This window comes from Streptopelia decaocto, assembly GCF_964273445.1.
Source record: "Streptopelia decaocto genome assembly, contig: HAP1_SCAFFOLD_217, whole genome shotgun sequence".
NCBI lineage: Eukaryota > Metazoa > Chordata > Aves > Columbiformes > Columbidae > Streptopelia > Streptopelia decaocto.
In genome coordinates, this window is record NW_028116145.1 from 35709 (window position 1) to 63509 (window position 27801).

Below are 27801 nucleotides of genomic sequence, written 5' to 3' on the forward strand. Positions count from 1 at the left end.
AAATTTGCCTTAGTGGAATCACACAAAGCAGACTTCCATGACAACTACTCAACAAGTCGATTTAGAAGCTCCCAGGAGCTTGTCAAGTTTTGCTTCTAGCTTACTAAACTCAAACTGGATTAGCTTCTTCAGTTGTCCTATTGTACCTATCCTAGAAGCAGGATCGACAAACCACCTGGTAAAGGAGAAGTTCTTCTGGAAAGAGTTCTACCCCAAGAGCAAAACTTCCCTGCCATCCTATGCTCAAGATGCTAGGGAGACAGTATCACAAAACACAGGCAGAAACCCTTAGCAACAAAACCTGAACTTTCGGTCCCATTTTAGCTCCTAGGCAAAGCGAAACAGAAAGCTATCAAAAATTAAGCTGGGGGTAAAAATGTTTAGCCAGATCACAGCTTTCTTCTGATGCGTTAGCATCCAGTAACGTTTAAGTGTTCAGGCAGGTCAGTCCTAAAACACATACACTTTCATCATCATGCAACAAGAACCTGAATCCAAAAAAATACAAACACGTCCAAAGAACACACAGAATGCAAACAAGACAACTTCCTTTACAAAGTGGCCAGCAAGCGCTATGATTACTGGTGTTAATTCAAACAGTAAGCACTTCATTGCTATAGCATGCACCCACATCGGAACAGCATTGCTAAGACAGACACTGATAAAAGTTCACTTTAGTCTATAAATGCCTACAGACAAACATCTAGTCCCCCAGGAAGTTACCGTTGTTGCATTCCTCGGAGACAATCTTGGAGTATATTCCTTGTCTGTCTGCAGCTGGGAGAAACACACCGGACGATACTTCCCTCAGACCTTCACAATTCGACTCTATAATCTAAAACATATGCGTGACAATTGGTACAAATGCATTTTCAACTCATTTCTACGCAAAAAGCCAACTTGCACAGCATGGTATCAAGTATATTAGAGGTACAAAAACCTTTTATAAGACCCCAGGAAAGGACACACCAAGATTGTGTGTGTTTTCAGGTCTTAGGCAAAAACCTGACAACTCATCTAAACTGTTCTGTCACACTGAGAAACTGGACAGCCAGAAAGGAAAACTAACATGGCAACTCAAGATGTGGGTTGCGAACCAATAGCTGCAGGTCTGTGGTGATCCAACTTCTGTACTGAACTAGTAGCTGACATTCAAGTTTCTGCTTATGTTTCTTAGGCACGTATCCTGCATGGTGACGGAATACATCGATACTCCCAGTCACAAGGCCAATTTGGATTGAATGAAGACTAGCAAGGCAGAGCTTACAGAAACTCAGGCTACCCCCCCCCCAAAAAAAAAACGGAAAGAAATAATTTAGTCCTTAGTCCTGTATTTTTAAGAAGGGGGTAGGAAAGAGTTTGTTTTTATTTCTCACAAGCAAAGCCAGAGGGGGTTAGCTACAGACCCTGCTTATTTTCTTCTAGCCCGCCTATTACCACAGACAGAACTAAAAGGGCACATACAGCCAGGATGTGCGGTATCTCTGTTTAACCCGACTTCCAAAAAGGACTGCAGTACACCTCCAAAAGGTAGAGGGAATCTGATCAGAAGCAGCTAACCGTCTAGGTTATAGACCCTAAGGAAAATCGCTGACCAGGTCAGCAGAACAGGGCTGCATGGTGAAAAAGCAACAATCCTGCCAGGCCCTGGTTACAAACATGGAGTAGAAGCAGTAGAAGAGACGAGCCTTATCAGCGTTAGGGCTCAAGGCAACAGCAAGCTCTCAAGTGCTTCTGGATCTTACTCCTCCCCTCCATGCACCCCTTCTGGTGGGGACCCCTGAGTCTTCCACAGACAGTACCTCGGAATCCCAGGGAGAATCATTATCTTCCTCTGCTCCCTCGGCTGGCAGGGCACCTATAAATGAGGTAACAAGTGAGACACTGAGTGGTTTTAGTTCACTCTGCTTTTCCCCGTCGGTCAAGCCCTGCATCCAAAAGATGCGCAGTGGTTCTCTTGCTAAGGACAACCTAAGAAGAGAGTGTTTCTTCACGCCTGGTCACATCATGGTATTTCCTTTTCACTGCCACCTCCTCTTGCCTCCTTTCCAGCAGAAGATGGATATGCACAACAGCTGACACAGCTACAAGCAACACCCAGCCCAATTCAGGAAGACACTCCTGCATGCTGCAGTCCGGTGAGATACAGAGTTTAGGTCACCCGCTCTCCAGCCTACAGAACCAGAATCTGGCACTTACTACTGCTTTCCGCTGCACAGGAGGTAATGTAGAAACACTGTCCAAAACACCCTCACACTAAAATCATGAAGCAACAACGCGCGTTTTGTAGCGCCACCAAGAAAGCTCTTCCTGGACAGAGGGGTGTTACCCTGCACCTTCCCAGACGCTCAACACCTCAGCATTGCCACTGAAACACAGAGTATGGGCTCGCAGCTCCAACACACGCCAAACACGCAAAAGTTGTTTCTATCTTAGGGGATTAACATCCAAATCTCTTCTCTACCAGACAAACAAAAGGTTCAGTCTCAGTGGGTTCCTGGCCAGATGCGACTATCTTCATTTAGCTCTTTTAAGCTACTCCATTAGGTAAAACTGACTCAGGATTCACTCATGTGACTTCTAGTGCTCTCTCCAATGAGCCTTTACCACTCCTCTCTCCTCTGAGATTTCCCTCCTCATCAATTGTCTTCCATAGTGATTTTGTGCAGATGACAGTGCAAAGCAGCTACTCTTCTATACAGAAAAGATAGGAACAACACTACTGATCCAAGCTGACCCAACACTCTTGACCCAAAAACATATTTCAATAAGTTCTGATGAGTAGTAACAAAGTAAATAGATCGGGAAATCTAATCTCTCATTGAACACTCAGTTGTGCAAGATACTGCACCTTTTTTCCAGATTTATGAAATAAACTTGTGAAGGATGGCATTCAGGCCTTTTAGAGTCATACAGCTTTGTGCCGCAGGAACTGTGATGCTTTGCTGAAGCCATCTAAATTGCTTAAACCAAAAGCCAACCATAAAAGTTGGAAGGAAATTGTCACATGTACTTCTTAACACTTGATCTTCACGATAACACCTGGGGAAACACTAACATGGCACTAATGAATAAAGACACACCAGAAAAGTAGCTGACACGAAACGAGCTACGAAAAGGTGGTTGTTCTGTGTTTGTAATATTATACAAACGTATATACAACGTAATGATCCGCTATGGGGCTACATCTCACATTATTGTGTAATACAGACAAAACCAGCACTCATGCTTGAACAACTTTTAACAAACCTCTATGCATCTTACAAAAACGCTATCACCACAAAACAAAGGGCACAAGAGGACCTGCTCTTGCTTACCCACTGCAAAGACATGAGAGAGACGAGAAGAGCGAGAGGAAGAGGTGGTGGAGAGGAGGACTGGAAGAGCAAGAGGAGAGAGAGAGATTTTTCCTAGGGAGAAGTTTAATCTCTATTATTGCCAAAAGAAATATGGTACTTTTTTTATCCCCCTAAAGCGAGGATGCCAAGGTGCTTGGAACCATTTGTATTCTATACTTCAAAGTTACAAGTTCACGTACTTGCTGACAGATCTGCTCACCTCTCTCTCATTTCTATTTTCAATAGCTGAATGTAGCAACTCTTAAAAACTCATCTCAATAGTAGATATGGAAATCAATAAACGTTAAAACAAGGAAACTAAAAAACCACTGAAGTCATATATCCTCCCTCCAATTTCTAGTGGACCAACTAGCTGTGTCACTTTTATCCTTGTTTCCAAAAACAGAGAATTCCTGGCAACACGCTGACACTGTCATTTCCTCCCACCTTGTCTCTCTTCCCCGCTTCCTTCCCCTGCCTCTGAACCTGCTGGGCAGTTTCCAGCCTCAAAGGAATGTATTTGCTACACGTTCCAAAGCAACTGCCAGACAGGTAGAGAAAAGCCAGGGAAGCAATCATTCCTGCTACGTACAGCTACCGGATGAGCCCAAGAACGATCCTTTCTGTCTCACCTGCAGCACCTGGACAGCTTAAATTGCAGATCCCTAGCCCGGAATCAGCTACGGCACATGCTCGGGGAACCACAAATATCAGGAAGGGTTTTTTTGAGAAACTGGAAGGAAAGCAAACTTCAGGACTCCCCTGAAAAGGGGAGATGACAGCAGGTATAGAGGAGGAAGCCCACATCATGGAAGGGTATTTGCAGTGTTGAATGGCAGACCAGAGGAGGAGCACACACATGCATAGAGGCGTATTTCAGTAGACCTTCTTTTCCCAGAACACCTTGCTAGAACCATTAATTTAGTATTAGGAAAAAAACATGCCAGTACAATGTGTCTGGCCATAAAAAAACCCAAAACACTACAGAGACTGCTATGAATACCTTCAATATCATCTGCATCTCCTAAACCTAATTCCTCCAACAGATCTGCAAAACAAATCAATCAGATGCTTTACTAAATACTCCTCTCCAGAAAGATTATGAAGCTAAACCCAGAACCACATGAACTAAACGTTACCTGATTCCTGCTGCCTTTTTTTAGGAGAGGTTTCCTTCACTTCCAAAGCAGATTCTGGAGTCTTCAGCTAGAAAAGACACAATCCAATGACAATAGGCCAATTTCAAAGTAACCACATACTATTCAATGAGGACAGCAAGTAGCCAATCTGACATGAACAAATACTTACCTGGAAATTGCTGGGTTTCTCTGAAAAGCCTGGAGGTTAAAAAAAAAATGTTTTGAAAAATGAGATTTTATTTAATTGAAGGTCTCTTTTACTCCATTCAACATCACCAGGTTTACAGCTAAGTATTAGTTGAAAGCATTCTTTCATCAAGAGTATGATGCCTAACATTCAATTTGCCTCATCATATAGCATTTGTAGGACTATACCAGAAATGGACACCACACACTTCCCATCACGCACCTTGGATTTAAAAAACAATAATCACAAAACTAGGACAATTCATGTGAAGCAATAAGGTCGGGCTTGTTGAACGAACAAAATCAAAATACTTAGTCCTTTTGAGGAGCTGAATCCTGTTTTCTAAAAGGATTATTTGTAAAACCAAATCCGGTCTGCTATAGCGAATGATCACAAAACAGCGCAGCAGCGCTACGACTGCAATTCTGCAAGTGGTTTGTGTGAAGGAGTATTTTCCTTTCCATTGATGGGACACGGCAAGCATGGGTGCAGACACAGAAACCTCACATGTGTCATTCAGCAAAAGGAAAAAAAAAAGAAAAAAGAAAATCGAGCTAGTTCGCATCAAATTGTTCTGGTTTAGCTTGCAAGGAAACAAACAAATGTTGTTTGGTTGTCATCTGCATTTGTAGTATAGTTCCAAATACTTTTTTTTCCTTAAATGTTGTCCAGCATTAAATCATTTCCAAACCCACACAATCTACTGGCCCACCTATGTTTCTCAAATCCTCTGCTTAATTCTTTGAGTTTGAGTCCTCGCATGAAATGAGTCCGTGAAGTGTTACTAAGAACGGCTCCACAGCAAAACTTTTGGATCAAAAAAAAAAATATTAAAAGCAAACGGTATTTGATTTCACTTCACTTGGTGGTCTAGCACTATGGAAAACCTTCGAAAGATCACCATAATGACCTTTCACCCCCTTCCCACAGGGATTTTAAATTTGCCTTAGTGGAATCACACAAAGCAGACTTCCATGACAACTACTCAACAAGTCGATTTAGAAGCTCCCAGGAGCTTGTCAAGTTTTGCTTCTAGCTTACTAAACTCAAACTGGATTAGCTTCTTCAGTTGTCCTATTGTACCTATCCTAGAAGCAGGATCGACAAACCACCTGGTAAAGGAGAAGTTCTTCTGGAAAGAGTTCTACCCCAAGAGCAAAACTTCCCTACCATCCTATGCTCAAGATGCTAGGGAGACAGTATCACAAAACACAGGCAGAAACCCTTAGCAACAAAACCTGAACTTTCGGTCCCATTTTAGCTCCTAGGCAAAGCGAAACAGAAAGCTATCAAAAATTAAGCTGGGGGTAAAAATGTTTAGCCAGATCACAGCTTTCTTCCTATGCGTTAGCATCCAGTAACGTTTAAGTGTTCAGGCAGGTCAGTCCTAAAACACATACACTTTCATCATCATGCAACAAGAACCTGAATCCAAAAAAATACAAACACGTCCAAAGAACACACAGAATGCAAACAAGACAACTTCCTTTACAAAGTGGCCAGCAAGCGCTATGATTACTGGTGTTAATTCAAACAGTAAGCACTTCATTGCTATAGCATGCACCCACATCGGAACAGCATTGCTAAGACAGACACTGATAAAAGTTCACTTTAGTCTATAAATGCCTACAGACAAACATCTAGTCCCCCAGGAAGTTACCGTTGTTGCATTCCTCGGAGACAATCTTGGAGTATATTCCTTGTCTGTCTGCAGCTTGGAGAAACACACCGGACGATACTTCCCTCAGACCTTCACAATTCGACTCTATAATCTAAAACATATGCGTGACAATTGGTACAAATGCATTTTCAACTCATTTCTACGCAAAAAGCCAACTTGTACAGCATGGTATCAAGTATATTAGAGGTACAAAAACCTTTTATAAGACCCCAGGAAAGGACACACCAAGATTGTGTGTGTTTTCAGGTCTTAGGCAAAAACCTGACAACTCATCTAAACTGTTCTGTCACACTGAGAAACTGGACAGCCAGAAAGGAAAACTAACATGGCAACTCAAGATGTGGGTTGCGAACCAATAGCTGCAGGTCTGTGGTGATCCAACTTCTGTACTGAACTAGTAGCTGACATTCAAGTTTCTGCTTATGTTTCTTAGGCACGTATCCTGCATGGTGACGGAATACATCGATACTCCCAGTCACAAGGCCAATTTGGATTGAATGAAGACTAGCAAGGCAGAGCTTACAGAAACTCAGGCTACCTCCCCCCCCAAAAAAAAAAACGGAAAGAAATAATTTAGTCCTTAGTCCTGTATTTTTAAGAAGGGGGTAGGAAAGAGTTTGTTTTTATTTCTCACAAGCAAAGCCAGAGGGGGTTAGCTACAGACCCTGCTTATTTTCTTCTAGCCCGCCTATTACCACAGACAGAACTAAAAGGGCACATACAGCCAGGATGTGCGGTATCTCTGTTTAACCCGACTTCCAAAAAGGGCTGCAGTACACCTCCAAAAGGTAGAGGGAATCTGATCAGAAGCAGCTAACCGTCTAGGTTATAGACCCTAAGGAAAATCGCTGACCAGGTCAGCAGAACAGGGCTGCATGGTGAAACAGCAACAATCCTGCCAGGCCCTGGTTACAAACATGGAGTAGAAGCAGTAGAAGAGACGAGCCTTATCAGCGTTAGGGCTCAAGGCAACAGCAAGCTCTCAAGTGCTTCTGGATCTTACTCCTCCCCTCCATGCACCCCTTCTGGTGGGGACCCCTGAGTCTTCCACAGACAGTACCTCGGAATCCCAGGGAGAATCATTATCTTCCTCTGCTCCCTCGGCTGGCAGGGCACCTATAAATGAGGTAACAAGTGAGACACTGAGTGGTTTTAGTTCACTCTGCTTTTCCCCGTCGGTCAAGCCCTGCATCCAAAAGATGCGCAGTGGTTCTCTTGCTAAGGACAACCTAAGAAGAGAGTGTTTCTTCACGCCTGGTCACATCATGGTATTTCCTTTTCACTGCCACCTCCTCTTGCCTCCTTTCCAGCAGAAGATGGATATGCACAACAGCTGACACAGCTACAAGCAACACCCAGCCCAATTCAGGAAGACACTCCTGCATGCTGCAGTCCGGTGAGATACAGAGTTTAGGTCACCCGCTCTCCAGCCTACAGAACCAGAATCTGGCACTTACTACTGCTTTCCGCTGCACAGGAGGTAATGTAGAAACACTGTCCAAAACACCCTCACACTAAAATCATGAAGCAACAACGCGCGTTTTGTAGCGCCACCAAGAAAGCTCTTCCTGGACAGAGGGGTGTTACCCTGCACCTTCCCAGACGCTCAACACCTCAGCATTGCCACTGAAACACAGAGTATGGGCTCGCAGCTCCAACACACGCCAAACACGCAAAAGTTGTTTCTATCTTAGGGGATTAACATCCAAATCTCTTCTCTACCAGACAAACAAAAGGTTCAGTCTCAGTGGGTTCCTGGCCAGATGCGACTATCTTCATTTAGCTCTTTTAAGCTACTCCATTAGGTAAAACTGACTCAGGATTCACTCATGTGACTTCTAGTGCTCTCTCCAATGAGCCTTTACCACTCCTCTCTCCTCTGAGATTTCCCTCCTCATCAATTGTCTTCCATAGTGATTTTGTGCAGATGACAGTGCAAAGCAGCTACTCTTCTATACAGAAAAGATAGGAACAACACTACTGATCCAAGCTGACCCAACACTCTTGACCCAAAAACATATTTCAATAAGTTCTGATGAGTAGTAACAAAGTAAATAGATCGGGAAATCTAATCTCTCATTGAACACTCAGTTGTGCAAGATACTGCACCTTTTTTCCAGATTTATGAAATAAACTTGTGAAGGATGGCATTCAGGCCTTTTAGAGTCATACAGCTTTGTGCCGCAGGAACTGTGATGCTTTGCTGAAGCCATCTAAATTGCTTAAACCAAAAGCCAACCATAAAAGTTGGAAGGAAATTGTCACATGTACTTCTTAACACTTGATCTTCACGATAACACCTGGGGAAACACTAACATGGCACTAATGAATAAAGACACACCAGAAAAGTAGCTGACACGAAACGAGCTACGAAAAGGTGGTTGTTCTGTGTTTGTAATATTATACAAACGTATATACAACGTAACGATCCGCTATGGGGCTACATCTCACATTATTGTGTAATACAGACAAAACCAGCACTCATGCTTGAACAACTTTTAACAAACCTCTATGCATCTTACAAAAACGCTATCACCACAAAACAAAGGGCACAAGAGGACCTGCTCTTGCTTACCCACTGCAAAGACATGAGAGAGACGAGAAGAGCGAGAGGAAGAGGTGGTGGAGAGGAGGACTGGAAGAGCAAGAGGAGAGAGAGAGATTTTTCCTAGGGAGAAGTTTAATCTCTATTATTGCCAAAAGAAATATGGTACTTTTTTTATCCCCCTAAAGCGAGGATGCCAAGGTGCTTGGAACCATTTGTATTCTATACTTCAAAGTTACAAGTTCACGTACTTGCTGACAGATCTGCTCACCTCTCTCTCATTTCTATTTTCAATAGCTGAATGTAGCAACTCTTAAAAACTCATCTCAATAGTAGATATGGAAATCAATAAACGTTAAAACAAGGAAACTAAAAAACCACTGAAGTCATATATCCTCCCTCCAATTTCTAGTGGACCAACTAGCTGTGTCACTTTTATCCTTGTTTCCAAAAACAGAGAATTCCTGGCAACACGCTGACACTGTCATTTCCTCCCACCTTGTCTCTCTTCCCCGCTTCCTTCCCCTGCCTCTGAACCTGCTGGGCAGTTTCCAGCCTCAAAGGAATGTATTTGCTACACGTTCCAAAGCAACTGCCAGACAGGTAGAGAAAAGCCAGGGAAGCAATCATTCCTGCTACGTACAGCTACCGGCTGAGCCCAAGAACGATCCTTTCTGTCTCACCTGCAGCACCTGGACAGCTTAAATTGCAGATCCCTAGCCCGGAATCAGCTACGGCACATGCTCGGGGAACCACAAATATCAGGAAGGGTTTTTTTGAGAAACTGGAAGGAAAGCAAACTTCAGGACTCCCCTGAAAAGGGGAGATGACAGCAGGTATAGAGGAGGAAGCCCACATCATGGAAGGGTATTTGCAGTGTTGAATGGCAGACCAGAGGAGGAGCACACACATGCATAGAGGCGTATTTCAGTAGACCTTCTTTTCCCAGAACACCTTGCTAGAACCATTAATTTAGTATTAGGAAAAAAACATGCCAGTACAATGTGTCTGGCCATAAAAAAACCCAAAACACTACAGAGACTGCTATGAATACCTTCAATATCATCTGCATCTCCTAAACCTAATTCCTCCAACAGATCTGCAAAACAAATCAATCAGATGCTTTACTAAATACTCCTCTCCAGAAAGATTATGAAGCTAAACCCAGAACCACATGAACTAAACGTTACCTGATTCCTGCTGCCTTTTTTTAGGAGAGGTTTCCTTCACTTCCAAAGCAGATTCTGGAGTCTTCAGCTAGAAAAGACACAATCCAATGACAATAGGCCAATTTCAAAGTAACCACATACTATTCAATGAGGACAGCAAGTAGCCAATCTGACATGAACAAATACTTACCTGGAAATTGCTGGGTTTCTCTGAAAAGCCTGGAGGTTAAAAAAAAATGTTTTGAAAAATGAGATTTTATTTAATTGAAGGTCTCTTTTACTCCATTCAACATCACCAGGTTTACAGCTAAGTATTAGTTGAAAGCATTCTTTCATCAAGAGTATGATGCCTAACATTCAATTTGCCTCATCATATAGCATTTGTAGGACTATACCAGAAATGGACACCACACACTTCCCATCACGCACCTTGGATTTAAAAAACAATAATCACAAAACTAGGACAATTCATGTGAAGCAATAAGGTCGGGCTTGTTGAACGAACAAAATCAAAATACTTAGTCCTTTTGAGGAGCTGAATCCTGTTTTCTAAAAGGATTATTTGTAAAACCAAATCCGGTCTGCTATAGCGAATGATCACAAAACAGCGCAGCAGCGCTACGACTGCAATTCTGCAAGTGGTTTGTGTGAAGGAGTATTTTCCTTTCCATTGATGGGACACGGCAAGCATGGGTGCAGACACAGAAACCTCACATGTGTCATTCAGCAAAAGGAAAAAAAAAAAGAAAAAAGAAAATCGAGCTAGTTCGCATCAAATTGTTCTGGTTTAGCTTGCAAGGAAACAAACAAATGTTGTTTGGTTGTCATCTGCATTTGTAGTATAGTTCCAAATACTTTTTTTTCCTTAAATGTTGTCCAGCATTAAATCATTTCCAAACCCACACAATCTACTGGCCCACCTATGTTTCTCAAATCCTCTGCTTAATTCTTTGAGTTTGAGTCCTCGCATGAAATGAGTCCGTGAAGTGTTACTAAGAACGGCTCCACAGCAAAACTTTTGGATCAAAAAAAAAATATTAAAAGCAAACGGTATTTGATTTCACTTCACTTGGTGGTCTAGCACTATGGAAAACCTTCGAAAGATCACCATAATGACCTTCCACCCCCTTCCCACAGGGATTTTAAATTTGCCTTAGTGGAATCACACAAAGCAGACTTCCATGACAACTACTCAACAAGTCGATTTAGAAGCTCCCAGGAGCTTGTCAAGTTTTGCTTCTAGCTTACTAAACTCAAACTGGATTAGCTTCTTCAGTTGTCCTATTGTACCTATCCTAGAAGCAGGATCGACAAACCACCTGGTAAAGGAGAAGTTCTTCTGGAAAGAGTTCTACCCCAAGAGCAAAACTTCCCTACCATCCTATGCTCAAGATGCTAGGGAGACAGTATCACAAAACACAGGCAGAAACCCTTAGCAACAAAACCTGAACTTTCGGTCCCATTTTAGCTCCTAGGCAAAGCGAAACAGAAAGCTATCAAAAATTAAGCTGGGGGTAAAAATGTTTAGCCAGATCACAGCTTTCTTCCTATGCGTTAGCATCCAGTAACGTTTAAGTGTTCAGGCAGGTCAGTCCTAAAACACATACACTTTCATCATCATGCAACAAGAACCTGAATCCAAAAAAATACAAACACGTCCAAAGAACACACAGAATGCAAACAAGACAACTTCCTTTACAAAGTGGCCAGCAAGCGCTATGATTACTGGTGTTAATTCAAACAGTAAGCACTTCATTGCTATAGCATGCACCCACATCGGAACAGCATTGCTAAGACAGACACTGATAAAAGTTCACTTTAGTCTATAAATGCCTACAGACAAACATCTAGTCCCCCAGGAAGTTACCGTTGTTGCATTCCTCGGAGACAATCTTGGAGTATATTCCTTGTCTGTCTGCAGCTGGGAGAAACACACCGGACGATACTTCCCTCAGACCTTCACAATTCGACTCTATAATCTAAAACATATGCGTGACAATTGGTACAAATGCATTTTCAACTCATTTCTACGCAAAAAGCCAACTTGTACAGCATGGTATCAAGTATATTAGAGGTACAAAAACCTTTTATAAGACCCCAGGAAAGGACACACCAAGATTGTGTGTGTTTTCAGGTCTTAGGCAAAAACCTGACAACTCATCTAAACTGTTCTGTCACACTGAGAAACTGGACAGCCAGAAAGGAAAACTAACATGGCAACTCAAGATGTGGGTTGCGAACCAATAGCTGCAGGTCTGTGGTGATCCAACTTCTGTACTGAACTAGTAGCTGACATTCAAGTTTCTGCTTATGTTTCTTAGGCACGTATCCTGCATGGTGACGGAATACATCGATACTCCCAGTCACAAGGCCAATTTGGATTGAATGAAGACTAGCAAGGCAGAGCTTACAGAAACTCAGGCTACCCCCCCCCCAAAAAAAAAACGGAAAGAAATAATTTAGTCCTTAGTCCTGTATTTTTAAGAAGGGGGTAGGAAAGAGTTTGTTTTTATTTCTCACAAGCAAAGCCAGAGGGGGTTAGCTACAGACCCTGCTTATTTTCTTCTAGCCCGCCTATTACCACAGACAGAACTAAAAGGGCACATACAGCCAGGATGTGCGGTATCTCTGTTTAACCCGACTTCCAAAAAGGGCTGCAGTACACCTCCAAAAGGTAGAGGGAATCTGATCAGAAGCAGCTAACCGTCTAGGTTATAGACCCTAAGGAAAATCGCTGACCAGGTCAGCAGAACAGGGCTGCATGGTGAAAAAGCAACAATCCTGCCAGGCCCTGGTTACAAACATGGAGTAGAAGCAGTAGAAGAGACGAGCCTTATCAGTGTTAGGGCTCAAGGCAACAGCAAGCTCTCAAGTGCTTCTGGATCTTACTCCTCCCCTCCATGCACCCCTTCTGGTGGGGACCCCTGAGTCTTCCACAGACAGTACCTCGGAATCCCAGGGAGAATCATTATCTTCCTCTGCTCCCTCGGCTGGCAGGGCACCTATAAATGAGGTAACAAGTGAGACACTGAGTGGTTTTAGTTCACTCTGCTTTTCCCCGTCGGTCAAGCCCTGCATCCAAAAGATGCGCAGTGGTTCTCTTGCTAAGGACAACCTAAGAAGAGAGTGTTTCTTCACGCCTGGTCACATCATGGTATTTCCTTTTCACTGCCACCTCCTCTTGCCTCCTTTCCAGCAGAAGATGGATATGCACAACAGCTGACACAGCTACAAGCAACACCCAGCCCAATTCAGGAAGACACTCCTGCATGCTGCAGTCCGGTGAGATACAGAGTTTAGGTCACCCGCTCTCCAGCCTACAGAACCAGAATCTGGCACTTACTACTGCTTTCCGCTGCACAGGAGGTAATGTAGAAACACTGTCCAAAACACCCTCACACTAAAATCATGAAGCAACAACGCGCGTTTTGTAGCGCCACCAAGAAAGCTCTTCCTGGACAGAGGGGTGTTACCCTGCACCTTCCCAGACGCTCAACACCTCAGCATTGCCACTGAAACACAGAGTATGGGCTCACAGCTCCAACACACGCCAAACACGCAAAAGTTGTTTCTATCTTAGGGGATTAACATCCAAATCTCTTCTCTACCAGACAAACAAAAGGTTCAGTCTCAGTGGGTTCCTGGCCAGATGCGACTATCTTCATTTAGCTCTTTTAAGCTACTCCATTAGGTAAAACTGACTCAGGATTCACTCATGTGACTTCTAGTGCTCTCTCCAATGAGCCTTTACCACTCCTCTCTCCTCTGAGATTTCCCTCCTCATCAATTGTCTTCCATAGTGATTTTGTGCAGATGACAGTGCAAAGCAGCTACTCTTCTATACAGAAAAGATAGGAACAACACTACTGATCCAAGCTGACCCAACACTCTTGACCCAAAAACATATTTCAATAAGTTCTGATGAGTAGTAACAAAGTAAATAGATCGGGAAATCTAATCTCTCATTGAACACTCAGTTGTGCAAGATACTGCACCTTTTTTCCAGATTTATGAAATAAACTTGTGAAGGATGGCATTCAGGCCTTTTAGAGTCATACAGCTTTGTGCCGCAGGAACTGTGATGCTTTGCTGAAGCCATCTAAATTGCTTAAACCAAAAGCCAACCATAAAAGTTGGAAGGAAATTGTCACATGTACTTCTTAACACTTGATCTTCACGATAACACCTGGGGAAACACTAACATGGCACTAATGAATAAAGACACACCAGAAAAGTAGCTGACACGAAACGAGCTACGAAAAGGTGGTTGTTCTGTGTTTGTAATATTATACAAACGTATATACAACGTAATGATCCGCTATGGGGCTACATCTCACATTATTGTGTAATACAGACAAAACCAGCACTCATGCTTGAACAACTTTTAACAAACCTCTATGCATCTTACAAAAACGCTATCACCACAAAACAAAGGGCACAAGAGGACCTGCTCTTGCTTACCCACTGCAAAGACATGAGAGAGACGAGAAGAGCGAGAGGAAGAGGTGGTGGAGAGGAGGACTGGAAGAGCAAGAGGAGAGAGAGAGATTTTTCCTAGGGAGAAGTTTAATCTCTATTATTGCCAAAAGAAATATGGTACTTTTTTTATCCCCCTAAAGCGAGGATGCCAAGGTGCTTGGAACCATTTGTATTCTATACTTCAAAGTTACAAGTTCACGTACTTGCTGACAGATCTGCTCACCTCTCTCTCATTTCTATTTTCAATAGCTGAATGTAGCAACTCTTAAAAACTCATCTCAATAGTAGATATGGAAATCAATAAACGTTAAAACAAGGAAACTAAAAAACCACTGAAGTCATATATCCTCCCTCCAATTTCTAGTGGACCAACTAGCTGTGTCACTTTTATCCTTGTTTCCAAAAACAGAGAATTCCTGGCAACACGCTGACACTGTCATTTCCTCCCACCTTGTCTCTCTTCCCCGCTTCCTTCCCCTGCCTCTGAACCTGCTGGGCAGTTTCCAGCCTCAAAGGAATGTATTTGCTACACGTTCCAAAGCAACTGCCAGACAGGTAGAGAAAAGCCAGGGAAGCAATCATTCCTGCTACGTACAGCTACCGGATGAGCCCAAGAACGATCCTTTCTGTCTCACCTGCAGCACCTGGACAGCTTAAATTGCAGATCCCTAGCCCGGAATCAGCTACGGCACATGCTCGGGGAACCACAAATATCAGGAAGGGTTTTTTTGAGAAACTGGAAGGAAAGCAAACTTCAGGACTCCCCTGAAAAGGGGAGATGACAGCAGGTATAGAGGAGGAAGCCCACATCATGGAAGGGTATTTGCAGTGTTGAATGGCAGACCAGAGGAGGAGCACACACATGCATAGAGGCGTATTTCAGTAGACCTTCTTTTCCCAGAACACCTTGCTAGAACCATTAATTTAGTATTAGGAAAAAAACATGCCAGTACAATGTGTCTGGCCATAAAAAAACCCAAAACACTACAGAGACTGCTATGAATACCTTCAATATCATCTGCATCTCCTAAACCTAATTCCTCCAACAGATCTGCAAAACAAATCAATCAGATGCTTTACTAAATACTCCTCTCCAGAAAGATTATGAAGCTAAACCCAGAACCACATGAACTAAACGTTACCTGATTCCTGCTGCCTTTTTTTAGGAGAGGTTTCCTTCACTTCCAAAGCAGATTCTGGAGTCTTCAGCTAGAAAAGACACAATCCAATGACAATAGGCCAATTTCAAAGTAACCACATACTATTCAATGAGGACAGCAAGTAGCCAATCTGACATGAACAAATACTTACCTGGAAATTGCTGGGTTTCTCTGAAAAGCCTGGAGGTTAAAAAAAAAATGTTTTGAAAAATGAGATTTTATTTAATTGAAGGTCTCTTTTACTCCATTCAACATCACCAGGTTTACAGCTAAGTATTAGTTGAAAGCATTCTTTCATCAAGAGTATGATGCCTAACATTCAATTTGCCTCATCATATAGCATTTGTAGGACTATACCAGAAATGGACACCACACACTTCCCATCACGCACCTTGGATTTAAAAAACAATAATCACAAAACTAGGACAATTCATGTGAAGCAATAAGGTCGGGCTTGTTGAACGAACAAAATCAAAATACTTAGTCCTTTTGAGGAGCTGAATCCTGTTTTCTAAAAGGATTATTTGTAAAACCAAATCCGGTCTGCTATAGCGAATGATCACAAAACAGCGCAGCAGCGCTACGACTGCAATTCTGCAAGTGGTTTGTGTGAAGGAGTATTTTCCTTTCCATTGATGGGACACGGCAAGCATGGGTGCAGACACAGAAACCTCACATGTGTCATTCAGCAAAAGGAAAAAAAAAGAAAAAAGAAAATCGAGCTAGTTCGCATCAAATTGTTCTGGTTTAGCTTGCAAGGAAACAAACAAATGTTGTTTGGTTGTCATCTGCATTTGTAGTATAGTTCCAAATACTTTTTTTTCCTTAAATGTTGTCCAGCATTAAATCATTTCCAAACCCACACAATCTACTGGCCCACCTATGTTTCTCAAATCCTCTGCTTAATTCTTTGAGTTTGAGTCCTCGCATGAAATGAGTCCGTGAAGTGTTACTAAGAACGGCTCCACAGCAAAACTTTTGGATCAAAAAAAAAAATATTAAAAGCAAACGGTATTTGATTTCACTTCACTTGGTGGTCTAGCACTATGGAAAACCTTCGAAAGATCACCATAATGACCTTTCACCCCCTTCCCACAGGGATTTTAAATTTGCCTTAGTGGAATCACACAAAGCAGACTTCCATGACAACTACTCAACAAGTCGATTTAGAAGCTCCCAGGAGCTTGTCAAGTTTTGCTTCTAGCTTACTAAACTCAAACTGGATTAGCTTCTTCAGTTGTCCTATTGTACCTATCCTAGAAGCAGGATCGACAAACCACCTGGTAAAGGAGAAGTTCTTCTGGAAAGAGTCCTACCCCAAGAGCAAAACTTCCCTACCATCCTATGCTCAAGATGCTAGGGAGACAGTATCACAAAACACAGGCAGAAACCCTTAGCAACAAAACCTGAACTTTCGGTCCCATTTTAGCTCCTAGGCAAAGCGAAACAGAAAGCTATCAAAAATTAAGCTGGGGGTAAAAATGTTTAGCCAGATCACAGCTTTCTTCCTATGCGTTAGCATCCAGTAACGTTTAAGTGTTCAGGCAGGTCAGTCCTAAAACACATACACTTTCATCATCATGCAACAAGAACCTGAATCCAAAAAAATACAAACACGTCCAAAGAACACACAGAATGCAAACAAGACAACTTCCTTTACAAAGTGGCCAGCAAGCGCTATGATTACTGGTGTTAATTCAAACAGTAAGCACTTCATTGCTATAGCATGCACCCACATCGGAACAGCATTGCTAAGACAGACACTGATAAAAGTTCACTTTAGTCTATAAATGCCTACAGACAAACATCTAGTCCCCCAGGAAGTTACCGTTGTTGCATTCCTCGGAGACAATCTTGGAGTATATTCCTTGTCTGTCTGCAGCTGGGAGAAACACACCGGACGATACTTCCCTCAGACCTTCACAATTCGACTCTATAATCTAAAACATATGCGTGACAATTGGTACAAATGCATTTTCAACTCATTTCTACGCAAAAAGCCAACTTGCACAGCATGGTATCAAGTATATTAGAGGTACAAAAACCTTTTATAAGACCCCAGGAAAGGACACACCAAGATTGTGTGTGTTTTCAGGTCTTAGGCAAAAACCTGACAACTCATCTAAACTGTTCTGTCACACTGAGAAACTGGACAGCCAGAAAGGAAAACTAACATGGCAACTCAAGATGTGGGTTGCGAACCAATAGCTGCAGGTCTGTGGTGATCCAACTTCTGTACTGAACTAGTAGCTGACATTCAAGTTTCTGCTTATGTTTCTTAGGCACGTATCCTGCATGGTGACGGAATACATCGATACTCCCAGTCACAAGGCCAATTTGGATTGAATGAAGACTAGCAAGGCAGAGCTTACAGAAACTCAGGCTACCCCCCCCAAAAAAAAAAACGGAAAGAAATAATTTAGTCCTTAGTCCTGTATTTTTAAGAAGGGGGTAGGAAAGAGTTTGTTTTTATTTCTCACAAGCAAAGCCAGAGGGGGTTAGCTACAGACCCTGCTTATTTTCTTCTAGCCCGCCTATTACCACAGACAGAACTAAAAGGGCACATACAGCCAGGATGTGCGGTATCTCTGTTTAACCCGACTTCCAAAAAGGGCTGCAGTACACCTCCAAAAGGTAGAGGGAATCTGATCAGAAGCAGCTAACCGTCTAGGTTATAGACCCTAAGGAAAATCGCTGACCAGGTCAGCAGAACAGGGCTGCATGGTGAAAAAGCAACAATCCTGCCAGGCCCTGGTTACAAACATGGAGTAGAAGCAGTAGAAGAGACGAGCCTTATCAGCGTTAGGGCTCAAGGCAACAGCAAGCTCTCAAGTGCTTCTGGATCTTACTCCTCCCCTCCATGCACCCCTTCTGGTGGGGACCCCTGAGTCTTCCACAGACAGTACCTCGGAATCCCAGGGAGAATCATTATCTTCCTCTGCTCCCTCGGCTGGCAGGGCACCTATAAATGAGGTAACAAGTGAGACACTGAGTGGTTTTAGTTCACTCTGCTTTTCCCCGTCGGTCAAGCCCTGCATCCAAAAGATGCGCAGTGGTTCTCTTGCTAAGGACAACCTAAGAAGAGAGTGTTTCTTCACGCCTGGTCACATCATGGTATTTCCTTTTCACTGCCACCTCCTCTTGCCTCCTTTCCAGCAGAAGATGGATATGCACAACAGCTGACACAGCTACAAGCAACACCCAGCCCAATTCAGGAAGACACTCCTGCATGCTGCAGTCCGGTGAGATACAGAGTTTAGGTCACCCGCTCTCCAGCCTACAGAACCAGAATCTGGCACTTACTACTGCTTTCCGCTGCACAGGAGGTAATGTAGAAACACTGTCCAAAACACCCTCACACTAAAATCATGAAGCAACAACGCGCGTTTTGTAGCGCCACCAAGAAAGCTCTTCCTGGACAGAGGGGTGTTACCCTGCACCTTCCCAGACGCTCAACACCTCAGCATTGCCACTGAAACACAGAGTATGGGCTCACAGCTCCAACACACGCCAAACACGCAAAAGTTGTTTCTATCTTAGGGGATTAACATCCAAATCTCTTCTCTACCAGACAAACAAAAGGTTCAGTCTCAGTGGGTTCCTGGCCAGATGCGACTATCTTCATTTAGCTCTTTTAAGCTACTCCATTAGGTAAAACTGACTCAGGATTCACTCATGTGACTTCTAGTGCTCTCTCCAATGAGCCTTTACCACTCCTCTCTCCTCTGAGATTTCCCTCCTCATCAATTGTCTTCCATAGTGATTTTGTGCAGATGACAGTGCAAAGCAGCTACTCTTCTATACAGAAAAGATAGGAACAACACTACTGATCCAAGCTGACCCAACACTCTTGACCCAAAAACATATTTCAATAAGTTCTGATGAGTAGTAACAAAGTAAATAGATCGGGAAATCTAATCTCTCATTGAACACTCAGTTGTGCAAGATACTGCACCTTTTTTCCAGATTTATGAAATAAACTTGTGAAGGATGGCATTCAGGCCTTTTAGAGTCATACAGCTTTGTGCCGCAGGAACTGTGATGCTTTGCTGAAGCCATCTAAATTGCTTAAACCAAAAGCCAACCATAAAAGTTGGAAGGAAATTGTCACATGTACTTCTTAACACTTGATCTTCACGATAACACCTGGGGAAACACTAACATGGCACTAATGAATAAAGACACACCAGAAAAGTAGCTGACACGAAACGAGCTACGAAAAGGTGGTTGTTCTGTGTTTGTAATATTATACAAACGTATATACAACGTAATGATCCGCTATGGGGCTACATCTCACATTATTGTGTAATACAGACAAAACCAGCACTCATGCTTGAACAACTTTTAACAAACCTCTATGCATCTTACAAAAACGCTATCACCACAAAACAAAGGGCACAAGAGGACCTGCTCTTGCTTACCCACTGCAAAGACATGAGAGAGACGAGAAGAGCGAGAGGAAGAGGTGGTGGAGAGGAGGACTGGAAGAGCAAGAGGAGAGAGAGAGATTTTTCCTAGGGAGAAGTTTAATCTCTATTATTGCCAAAAGAAATATGGTACTTTTTTTATCCCCCTAAAGCGAGGATGCCAAGGTGCTTGGAACCATTTGTATTCTATACTTCAAAGTTACAAGTTCACGTACTTGCTGACAGATCTGCTCACCTCTCTCTCATTTCTATTTTCAATAGCTGAATGTAGCAACTCTTAAAAACTCATCTCAATAGTAGATATGGAAATCAATAAACGTTAAAACAAGGAAACTAAAAAACCACTGAAGTCATATATCCTCCCTCCAATTTCTAGTGGACCAACTAGCTGTGTCACTTTTATCCTTGTTTCCAAAAACAGAGAATTCCTGGCAACACGCTGACACTGTCATTTCCTCCCACCTTGTCTCTCTTCCCCGCTTCCTTCCCCTGCCTCTGAACCTGCTGGGCAGTTTCCAGCCTCAAAGGAATGTATTTGCTACACGTTCCAAAGCAACTGCCAGACAGGTAGAGAAAAGCCAGGGAAGCAATCATTCCTGCTACGTACAGCTACCGGATGAGCCCAAGAACGATCCTTTCTGTCTCACCTGCAGCACCTGGACAGCTTAAATTGCAGATCCCTAGCCCGGAATCAGCTACGGCACATGCTCGGGGAACCACAAATATCAGGAAGGGTTTTTTTGAGAAACTGGAAGGAAAGCAAACTTCAGGACTCCCCTGAAAAGGGGAGATGACAGCAGGTATAGAGGAGGAAGCCCACATCATGGAAGGGTATTTGCAGTGTTGAATGGCAGACCAGAGGAGGAGCACACACATGCATAGAGGCGTATTTCAGTAGACCTTCTTTTCCCAGAACACCTTGCTAGAACCATTAATTTAGTATTAGGAAAAAAACATGCCAGTACAATGTGTCTGGCCATAAAAAAACCCAAAACACTACAGAGACTGCTATGAATACCTTCAATATCATCTGCATCTCCTAAACCTAATTCCTCCAACAGATCTGCAAAACAAATCAATCAGATGCTTTACTAAATACTCCTCTCCAGAAAGATTATGAAGCTAAACCCAGAACCACATGAACTAAACGTTACCTGATTCCTGCTGCCTTTTTTTAGGAGAGGTTTCCTTCACTTCCAAAGCAGATTCTGGAGTCTTCAGCTAGAAAAGACACAATCCAATGACAATAGGCCAATTTCAAAGTAACCACATACTATTCAATGAGGACAGCAAGTAGCCAATCTGACATGAACAAATACTTACCTGGGAATTGCTGGGTTTCTCTGAAAAGCCTGGAGGTTAAAAAAAAAAATGTTTTGAAAAATGTGATTTTATTTAATTGAAGGTCTCTTTTACTCCATTCAACATCACCAGGTTTACAGCTAAGTATTAGTTGAAAGCATTCTTTCATCAAGAGTATGATGCCTAACATTCAATTTGCCTCATCATATAGCATTTGTAGGACTATACCAGAAATGGACACCACACACTTCCCATCACGCACCTTGGATTTAAAAAACAATAATCACAAAACTAGGACAATTCATGTGAAGCAATAAGGTCGGGCTTGTTGAACGAACAAAATCAAAATACTTAGTCCTTTTGAGGAGCTGAATCCTGTTTTCTAAAAGGATTATTTGTAAAACCAAATCCGGTCTGCTATAGCGAATGATCACAAAACAGCGCAGCAGCGCTACGACTGCAATTCTGCAAGTGGTTTGTGTGAAGGAGTATTTTCCTTTCCATTGATGGGACACGGCAAGCATGGGCGCAGACACAGAAACCTCACATGTGTCATTCAGCAAAAGGAAAAAAAAAGAAAAAAGAAAATCGAGCTAGTTCGCATCAAATTGTTCTGGTTTAGCTTGCAAGGAAACAAACAAATGTTGTTTGGTTGTCATCTGCATTTGTAGTATAGTTCCAAATACTTTTTTTTCCTTAAATGTTGTCCAGCATTAAATCATTTCCAAACCCACACAATCTACTGGCCCACCTATGTTTCTCAAATCCTCTGCTTAATTCTTTGAGTTTGAGTCCTCGCATGAAATGAGTCCGTGAAGTGTTACTAAGAACGGCTCCACAGCAAAACTTTTGGATCAAAAAAAAAAAATATTAAAAGCAAACGGTATTTGATTTCACTTCACTTGGTGGTCTAGCACTATGGAAAACCTTCGAAAGATCACCATAATGACCTTCCACCCCCTTCCCACAGGGATTTTAAATTTGCCTTAGTGGAATCACACAAAGCAGACTTCCATGACAACTACTCAACAAGTCGATTTAGAAGCTCCCAGGAGCTTGTCAAGTTTTGCTTCTAGCTTACTAAACTCAAACTGGATTAGCTTCTTCAGTTGTCCTATTGTACCTATCCTAGAAGCAGGATCGACAAACCACCTGGTAAAGGAGAAGTTCTTCTGGAAAGAGTTCTACCCCAAGAGCAAAACTTCCCTGCCATCCTATGCTCAAGATGCTAGGGAGACAGTATCACAAAACACAGGCAGAAACCCTTAGCAACAAAACCTGAACTTTCGGTCCCATTTTAGCTCCTAGGCAAAGCGAAACAGAAAGCTATCAAAAATTAAGCTGGGGGTAAAAATGTTTAGCCAGATCACAGCTTTCTTCCTATGCGTTAGCATCCAGTAACGTTTAAGTGTTCAGGCAGGTCAGTCCTAAAACACATACACTTTCATCATCATGCAACAAGAACCTGAATCCAAAAAAATACAAACACGTCCAAAGAACACACAGAATGCAAACAAGACAACTTCCTTTACAAAGTGGCCAGCAAGCGCTATGATTACTGGTGTTAATTCAAACAGTAAGCACTTCATTGCTATAGCATGCACCCACATCGGAACAGCATTGCTAAGACAGACACTGATAAAAGTTCACTTTAGTCTATAAATGCCTACAGACAAACATCTAGTCCCCCAGGAAGTTACCGTTGTTGCATTCCTCGGAGACAATCTTGGAGTATATTCCTTGTCTGTCTGCAGCTGGGAGAAACACACCGGATGATACTTCCCTCAGACCTTCACAATCCGACTCTATAATCTAAAACATATGCATGACAATGGGTACAAATGCATTTTCAACTCATTTCTACGCAAAAAGCCAACTTGCACAGCATGGTATCAAGTATATTAGAGGTACAAAAACCTTTTATAAGACCCCAGGAAAGGACACACCAAGATTGTGTGTGTTTTCAGGTCTTAGGCAAAAACCTGACAACTCATCTAAACTGTTCTGTCACACTGAGAAACTGGACAGCCAGAAAGGAAAACTAACATGGCAACTCAAGACGTGGGTTGCGAACCAATAGCTGCAGGTCTGTGGTGATCCAACTTCTGTACTGAACTAGTAGCTGACATTCAAGTTTCTGCTTATGTTTCTTAGGCACGTATCCTGCATGGTGACGGAATATATTGATACTCCCAGTCACAAGGCCAATTTGGATTGAATGAAGACTAGCAAGGCAGAGCTTACAAAAAGGGCTGGAGCACACCTCCAAAAGCTAGAGGGGATCCAATCAGAAGAGCTAACCATATAGGTTATACCCTAAGGAAAATCGCTGACCAGGTCAGCAGAACAGGGCTGCATGGTGAAAAAGCAACAATCCTGCCAGGCCCTGGTTACAAACATGGAGTAGAAGCAGTAGAAGAGACGAGCCTTATCAGCGTTAGGGCTCAAGGCAACAGCAAGCTCTCAAGTGCTTCTGGATCTTACTCCTCCCCTCCATGCACCCCTTCTGGTGGGGACCCCTGAGTCTTCCACAGACAGTACCTCGGAATCCCAGGGAGAATCATTATCTTCCTCTGCTCCCTCGGCTGGCAGGGCACCTATAAATGAGGTAACAAGTGAGACACTGAGTGGTTTTAGTTCACTCTGCTTTTCCCCGTCGGTCAAGCCCTGCATCCAAAAGATGCGCAGTGGTTCTCTTGCTAAGGACAACCTAAGAAGAGAGTGTTTCTTCACGCCTGGTCACATCATGGTATTTCCTTTTCACTGCCACCTCCTCTTGCCTCCTTTCCAGCAGAAGATGGATATGCACAACAGCTGACACAGCTACAAGCAACACCCAGCCCAATTCAGGAAGACACTCCTGCATGCTGCAGTCCGGTGAGATACAGAGTTTAGGTCACCCGCTCTCCAGCCTACAGAACCAGAATCTGGCACTTACTACTGCTTTCCGCTGCACAGGAGGTAATGTAGAAACACTGTCCAAAACACCCTCACACTAAAATCATGAAGCAACAACGCGCGTTTTGTAGCGCCACCAAGAAAGCTCTTCCTGGACAGAGGGGTGTTACCCTGCACCTTCCCAGACGCTCAACACCTCAGCATTGCCACTGAAACACAGAGTATGGGCTCACAGCTCCAACACACGCCAAACACGCAAAAGTTGTTTCTATCTTAGGGGATTAACATCCAAATCTCTTCTCTACCAGACAAACAAAAGGTTCAGTCTCAGTGGGTTCCTGGCCAGATGCGACTATCTTCATTTAGCTCTTTTAAGCTACTCCATTAGGTAAAACTGACTCAGGATTCACTCATGTGACTTCTAGTGCTCTCTCCAATGAGCCTTTACCACTCCTCTCTCCTCTGAGATTTCCCTCCTCATCAATTGTCTTCCATAGTGATTTTGTGCAGATGACAGTGCAAAGCAGCTACTCTTCTATACAGAAAAGATAGGAACAACACTACTGATCCAAGCTGACCCAACACTCTTGACCCAAAAACATATTTCAATAAGTTCTGATGAGTAGTAACAAAGTAAATAGATCGGGAAATCTAATCTCTCATTGAACACTCAGTTGTGCAAGATACTGCACCTTTTTTCCAGATTTATGAAATAAACTTGTGAAGGATGGCATTCAGGCCTTTTAGAGTCATACAGCTTTGTGCCGCAGGAACTGTGATGCTTTGCTGAAGCCATCTAAATTGCTTAAACCAAAAGCCAACCATAAAAGTTGGAAGGAAATTGTCACATGTACTTCTTAACACTTGATCTTCACGATAACACCTGGGGAAACACTAACATGGCACTAATGAATAAAGACACACCAGAAAAGTAGCTGACACGAAACGAGCTACGAAAAGGTGGTTGTTCTGTGTTTGTAATATTATACAAACGTATATACAACGTAATGATCCGCTATGGGGCTACATCTCACATTATTGTGTAATACAGACAAAACCAGCACTCATGCTTGAACAACTTTTAACAAACCTCTATGCATCTTACAAAAACGCTATCACCACAAAACAAAGGGCACAAGAGGACCTGCTCTTGCTTACCCACTGCAAAGACATGAGAGAGACGAGAAGAGCGAGAGGAAGAGGTGGTGGAGAGGAGGACTGGAAGAGCAAGAGGAGAGAGAGAGATTTTTCCTAGGGAGAAGTTTAATCTCTATTATTGCCAAAAGAAATATGGTACTTTTTTTATCCCCCTAAAGCGAGGATGCCAAGGTGCTTGGAACCATTTGTATTCTATACTTCAAAGTTACAAGTTCACGTACTTGCTGACAGATCTGCTCACCTCTCTCTCATTTCTATTTTCAATAGCTGAATGTAGCAACTCTTAAAAACTCATCTCAATAGTAGATATGGAAATCAATAAACGTTAAAACAAGGAAACTAAAAAACCACTGAAGTCATATATCCTCCCTCCAATTTCTAGTGGACCAACTAGCTGTGTCACTTTTATCCTTGTTTCCAAAAACAGAGAATTCCTGGCAACACGCTGACACTGTCATTTCCTCCCACCTTGTCTCTCTTCCCCGCTTCCTTCCCCTGCCTCTGAACCTGCTGGGCAGTTTCCAGCCTCAAAGGAATGTATTTGCTACACGTTCCAAAGCAACTGCCAGACAGGTAGAGAAAAGCCAGGGAAGCAATCATTCCTGCTACGTACAGCTACCGGATGAGCCCAAGAACGATCCTTTCTGTCTCACCTGCAGCACCTGGACAGCTTAAATTGCAGATCCCTAGCCCGGAATCAGCTACGGCACATGCTCGGGGAACCACAAATATCAGGAAGGGTTTTTTTGAGAAACTGGAAGGAAAGCAAACTTCAGGACTCCCCTGAAAAGGGGAGATGACAGCAGGTATAGAGGAGGAAGCCCACATCATGGAAGGGTATTTGCAGTGTTGAATGGCAGACCAGAGGAGGAGCACACACATGCATAGAGGCGTATTTCAGTAGACCTTCTTTTCCCAGAACACCTTGCTAGAACCATTAATTTAGTATTAGGAAAAAAACATGCCAGTACAATGTGTCTGGCCATAAAAAAACCCAAAACACTACAGAGACTGCTATGAATACCTTCAATATCATCTGCATCTCCTAAACCTAATTCCTCCAACAGATCTGCAAAACAAATCAATCAGATGCTTTACTAAATACTCCTCTCCAGAAAGATTATGAAGCTAAACCCAGAACCACATGAACTAAACGTTACCTGATTCCTGCTGCCTTTTTTTAGGAGAGGTTTCCTTCACTTCCAAAGCAGATTCTGGAGTCTTCAGCTAGAAAAGACACAATCCAATGACAATAGGCCAATTTCAAAGTAACCACATACTATTCAATGAGGACAGCAAGTAGCCAATCTGACATGAACAAATACTTACCTGGGAATTGCTGGGTTTCTCTGAAAAGCCTGGAGGTTAAAAAAAAAAATGTTTTGAAAAATGTGATTTTATTTAATTGAAGGTCTCTTTTACTCCATTCAACATCACCAGGTTTACAGCTAAGTATTAGTTGAAAGCATTCTTTCATCAAGAGTATGATGCCTAACATTCAATTTGCCTCATCATATAGCATTTGTAGGACTATACCAGAAATGGACACCACACACTTCCCATCACGCACCTTGGATTTAAAAAACAATAATCACAAAACTAGGACAATTCATGTGAAGCAATAAGGTCGGGCTTGTTGAACGAACAAAATCAAAATACTTAGTCCTTTTGAGGAGCTGAATCCTGTTTTCTAAAAGGATTATTTGTAAAACCAAATCCGGTCTGCTATAGCGAATGATCACAAAACAGCGCAGCAGCGCTACGACTGCAATTCTGCAAGTGGTTTGTGTGAAGGAGTATTTTCCTTTCCATTGATGGGACACGGCAAGCATGGGCGCAGACACAGAAACCTCACATGTGTCATTCAGCAAAAGGAAAAAAAAAGAAAAAAGAAAATCGAGCTAGTTCGCATCAAATTGTTCTGGTTTAGCTTGCAAGGAAACAAACAAATGTTGTTTGGTTGTCATCTGCATTTGTAGTATAGTTCCAAATACTTTTTTTTCCTTAAATGTTGTCCAGCATTAAATCATTTCCAAACCCACACAATCTACTGGCCCACCTATGTTTCTCAAATCCTCTGCTTAATTCTTTGAGTTTGAGTCCTCGCATGAAATGAGTCCGTGAAGTGTTACTAAGAACGGCTCCACAGCAAAACTTTTGGATCAAAAAAAAAAAATATTAAAAGCAAACGGTATTTGATTTCACTTCACTTGGTGGTCTAGCACTATGGAAAACCTTCGAAAGATCACCATAATGACCTTCCACCCCCTTCCCACAGGGATTTTAAATTTGCCTTAGTGGAATCACACAAAGCAGAC

General features: G+C 42.7%; 1 protein-coding gene across 1 annotated transcript in view; it reads right to left on the bottom strand.

Annotated features, from left to right (window-relative positions):
• The window catches only part of LOC309452340 (uncharacterized protein), a gene marked incomplete at its 5' end in the record, with an annotated part of 75477 nt that overhangs the window by 26233 nt on the left and 21443 nt on the right, over positions 1-27801 (bottom strand). The window contains 20 exons of the mRNA XM_082076980.1: positions 724-835; positions 1803-1858; positions 4478-4544; positions 4647-4675; positions 6325-6436; positions 7406-7461; positions 10081-10147; positions 10250-10278; positions 11927-12038; positions 13006-13061; positions 15681-15747; positions 15850-15878; positions 17527-17638; positions 18605-18660; positions 21280-21346; positions 21449-21477; positions 23128-23239; positions 23969-24024; positions 26644-26710; positions 26813-26841. Coding sequence (XP_081933106.1) covers positions 724-835; positions 1803-1858; positions 4478-4544; positions 4647-4675; positions 6325-6436; positions 7406-7461; positions 10081-10147; positions 10250-10278; positions 11927-12038; positions 13006-13061; positions 15681-15747; positions 15850-15878; positions 17527-17638; positions 18605-18660; positions 21280-21346; positions 21449-21477; positions 23128-23239; positions 23969-24024; positions 26644-26710; positions 26813-26841 — 1320 coding nt within the window. The remainder of the gene's footprint in view (positions 1-723; positions 836-1802; positions 1859-4477; positions 4545-4646; positions 4676-6324; positions 6437-7405; positions 7462-10080; positions 10148-10249; positions 10279-11926; positions 12039-13005; positions 13062-15680; positions 15748-15849; positions 15879-17526; positions 17639-18604; positions 18661-21279; positions 21347-21448; positions 21478-23127; positions 23240-23968; positions 24025-26643; positions 26711-26812; positions 26842-27801) is intronic.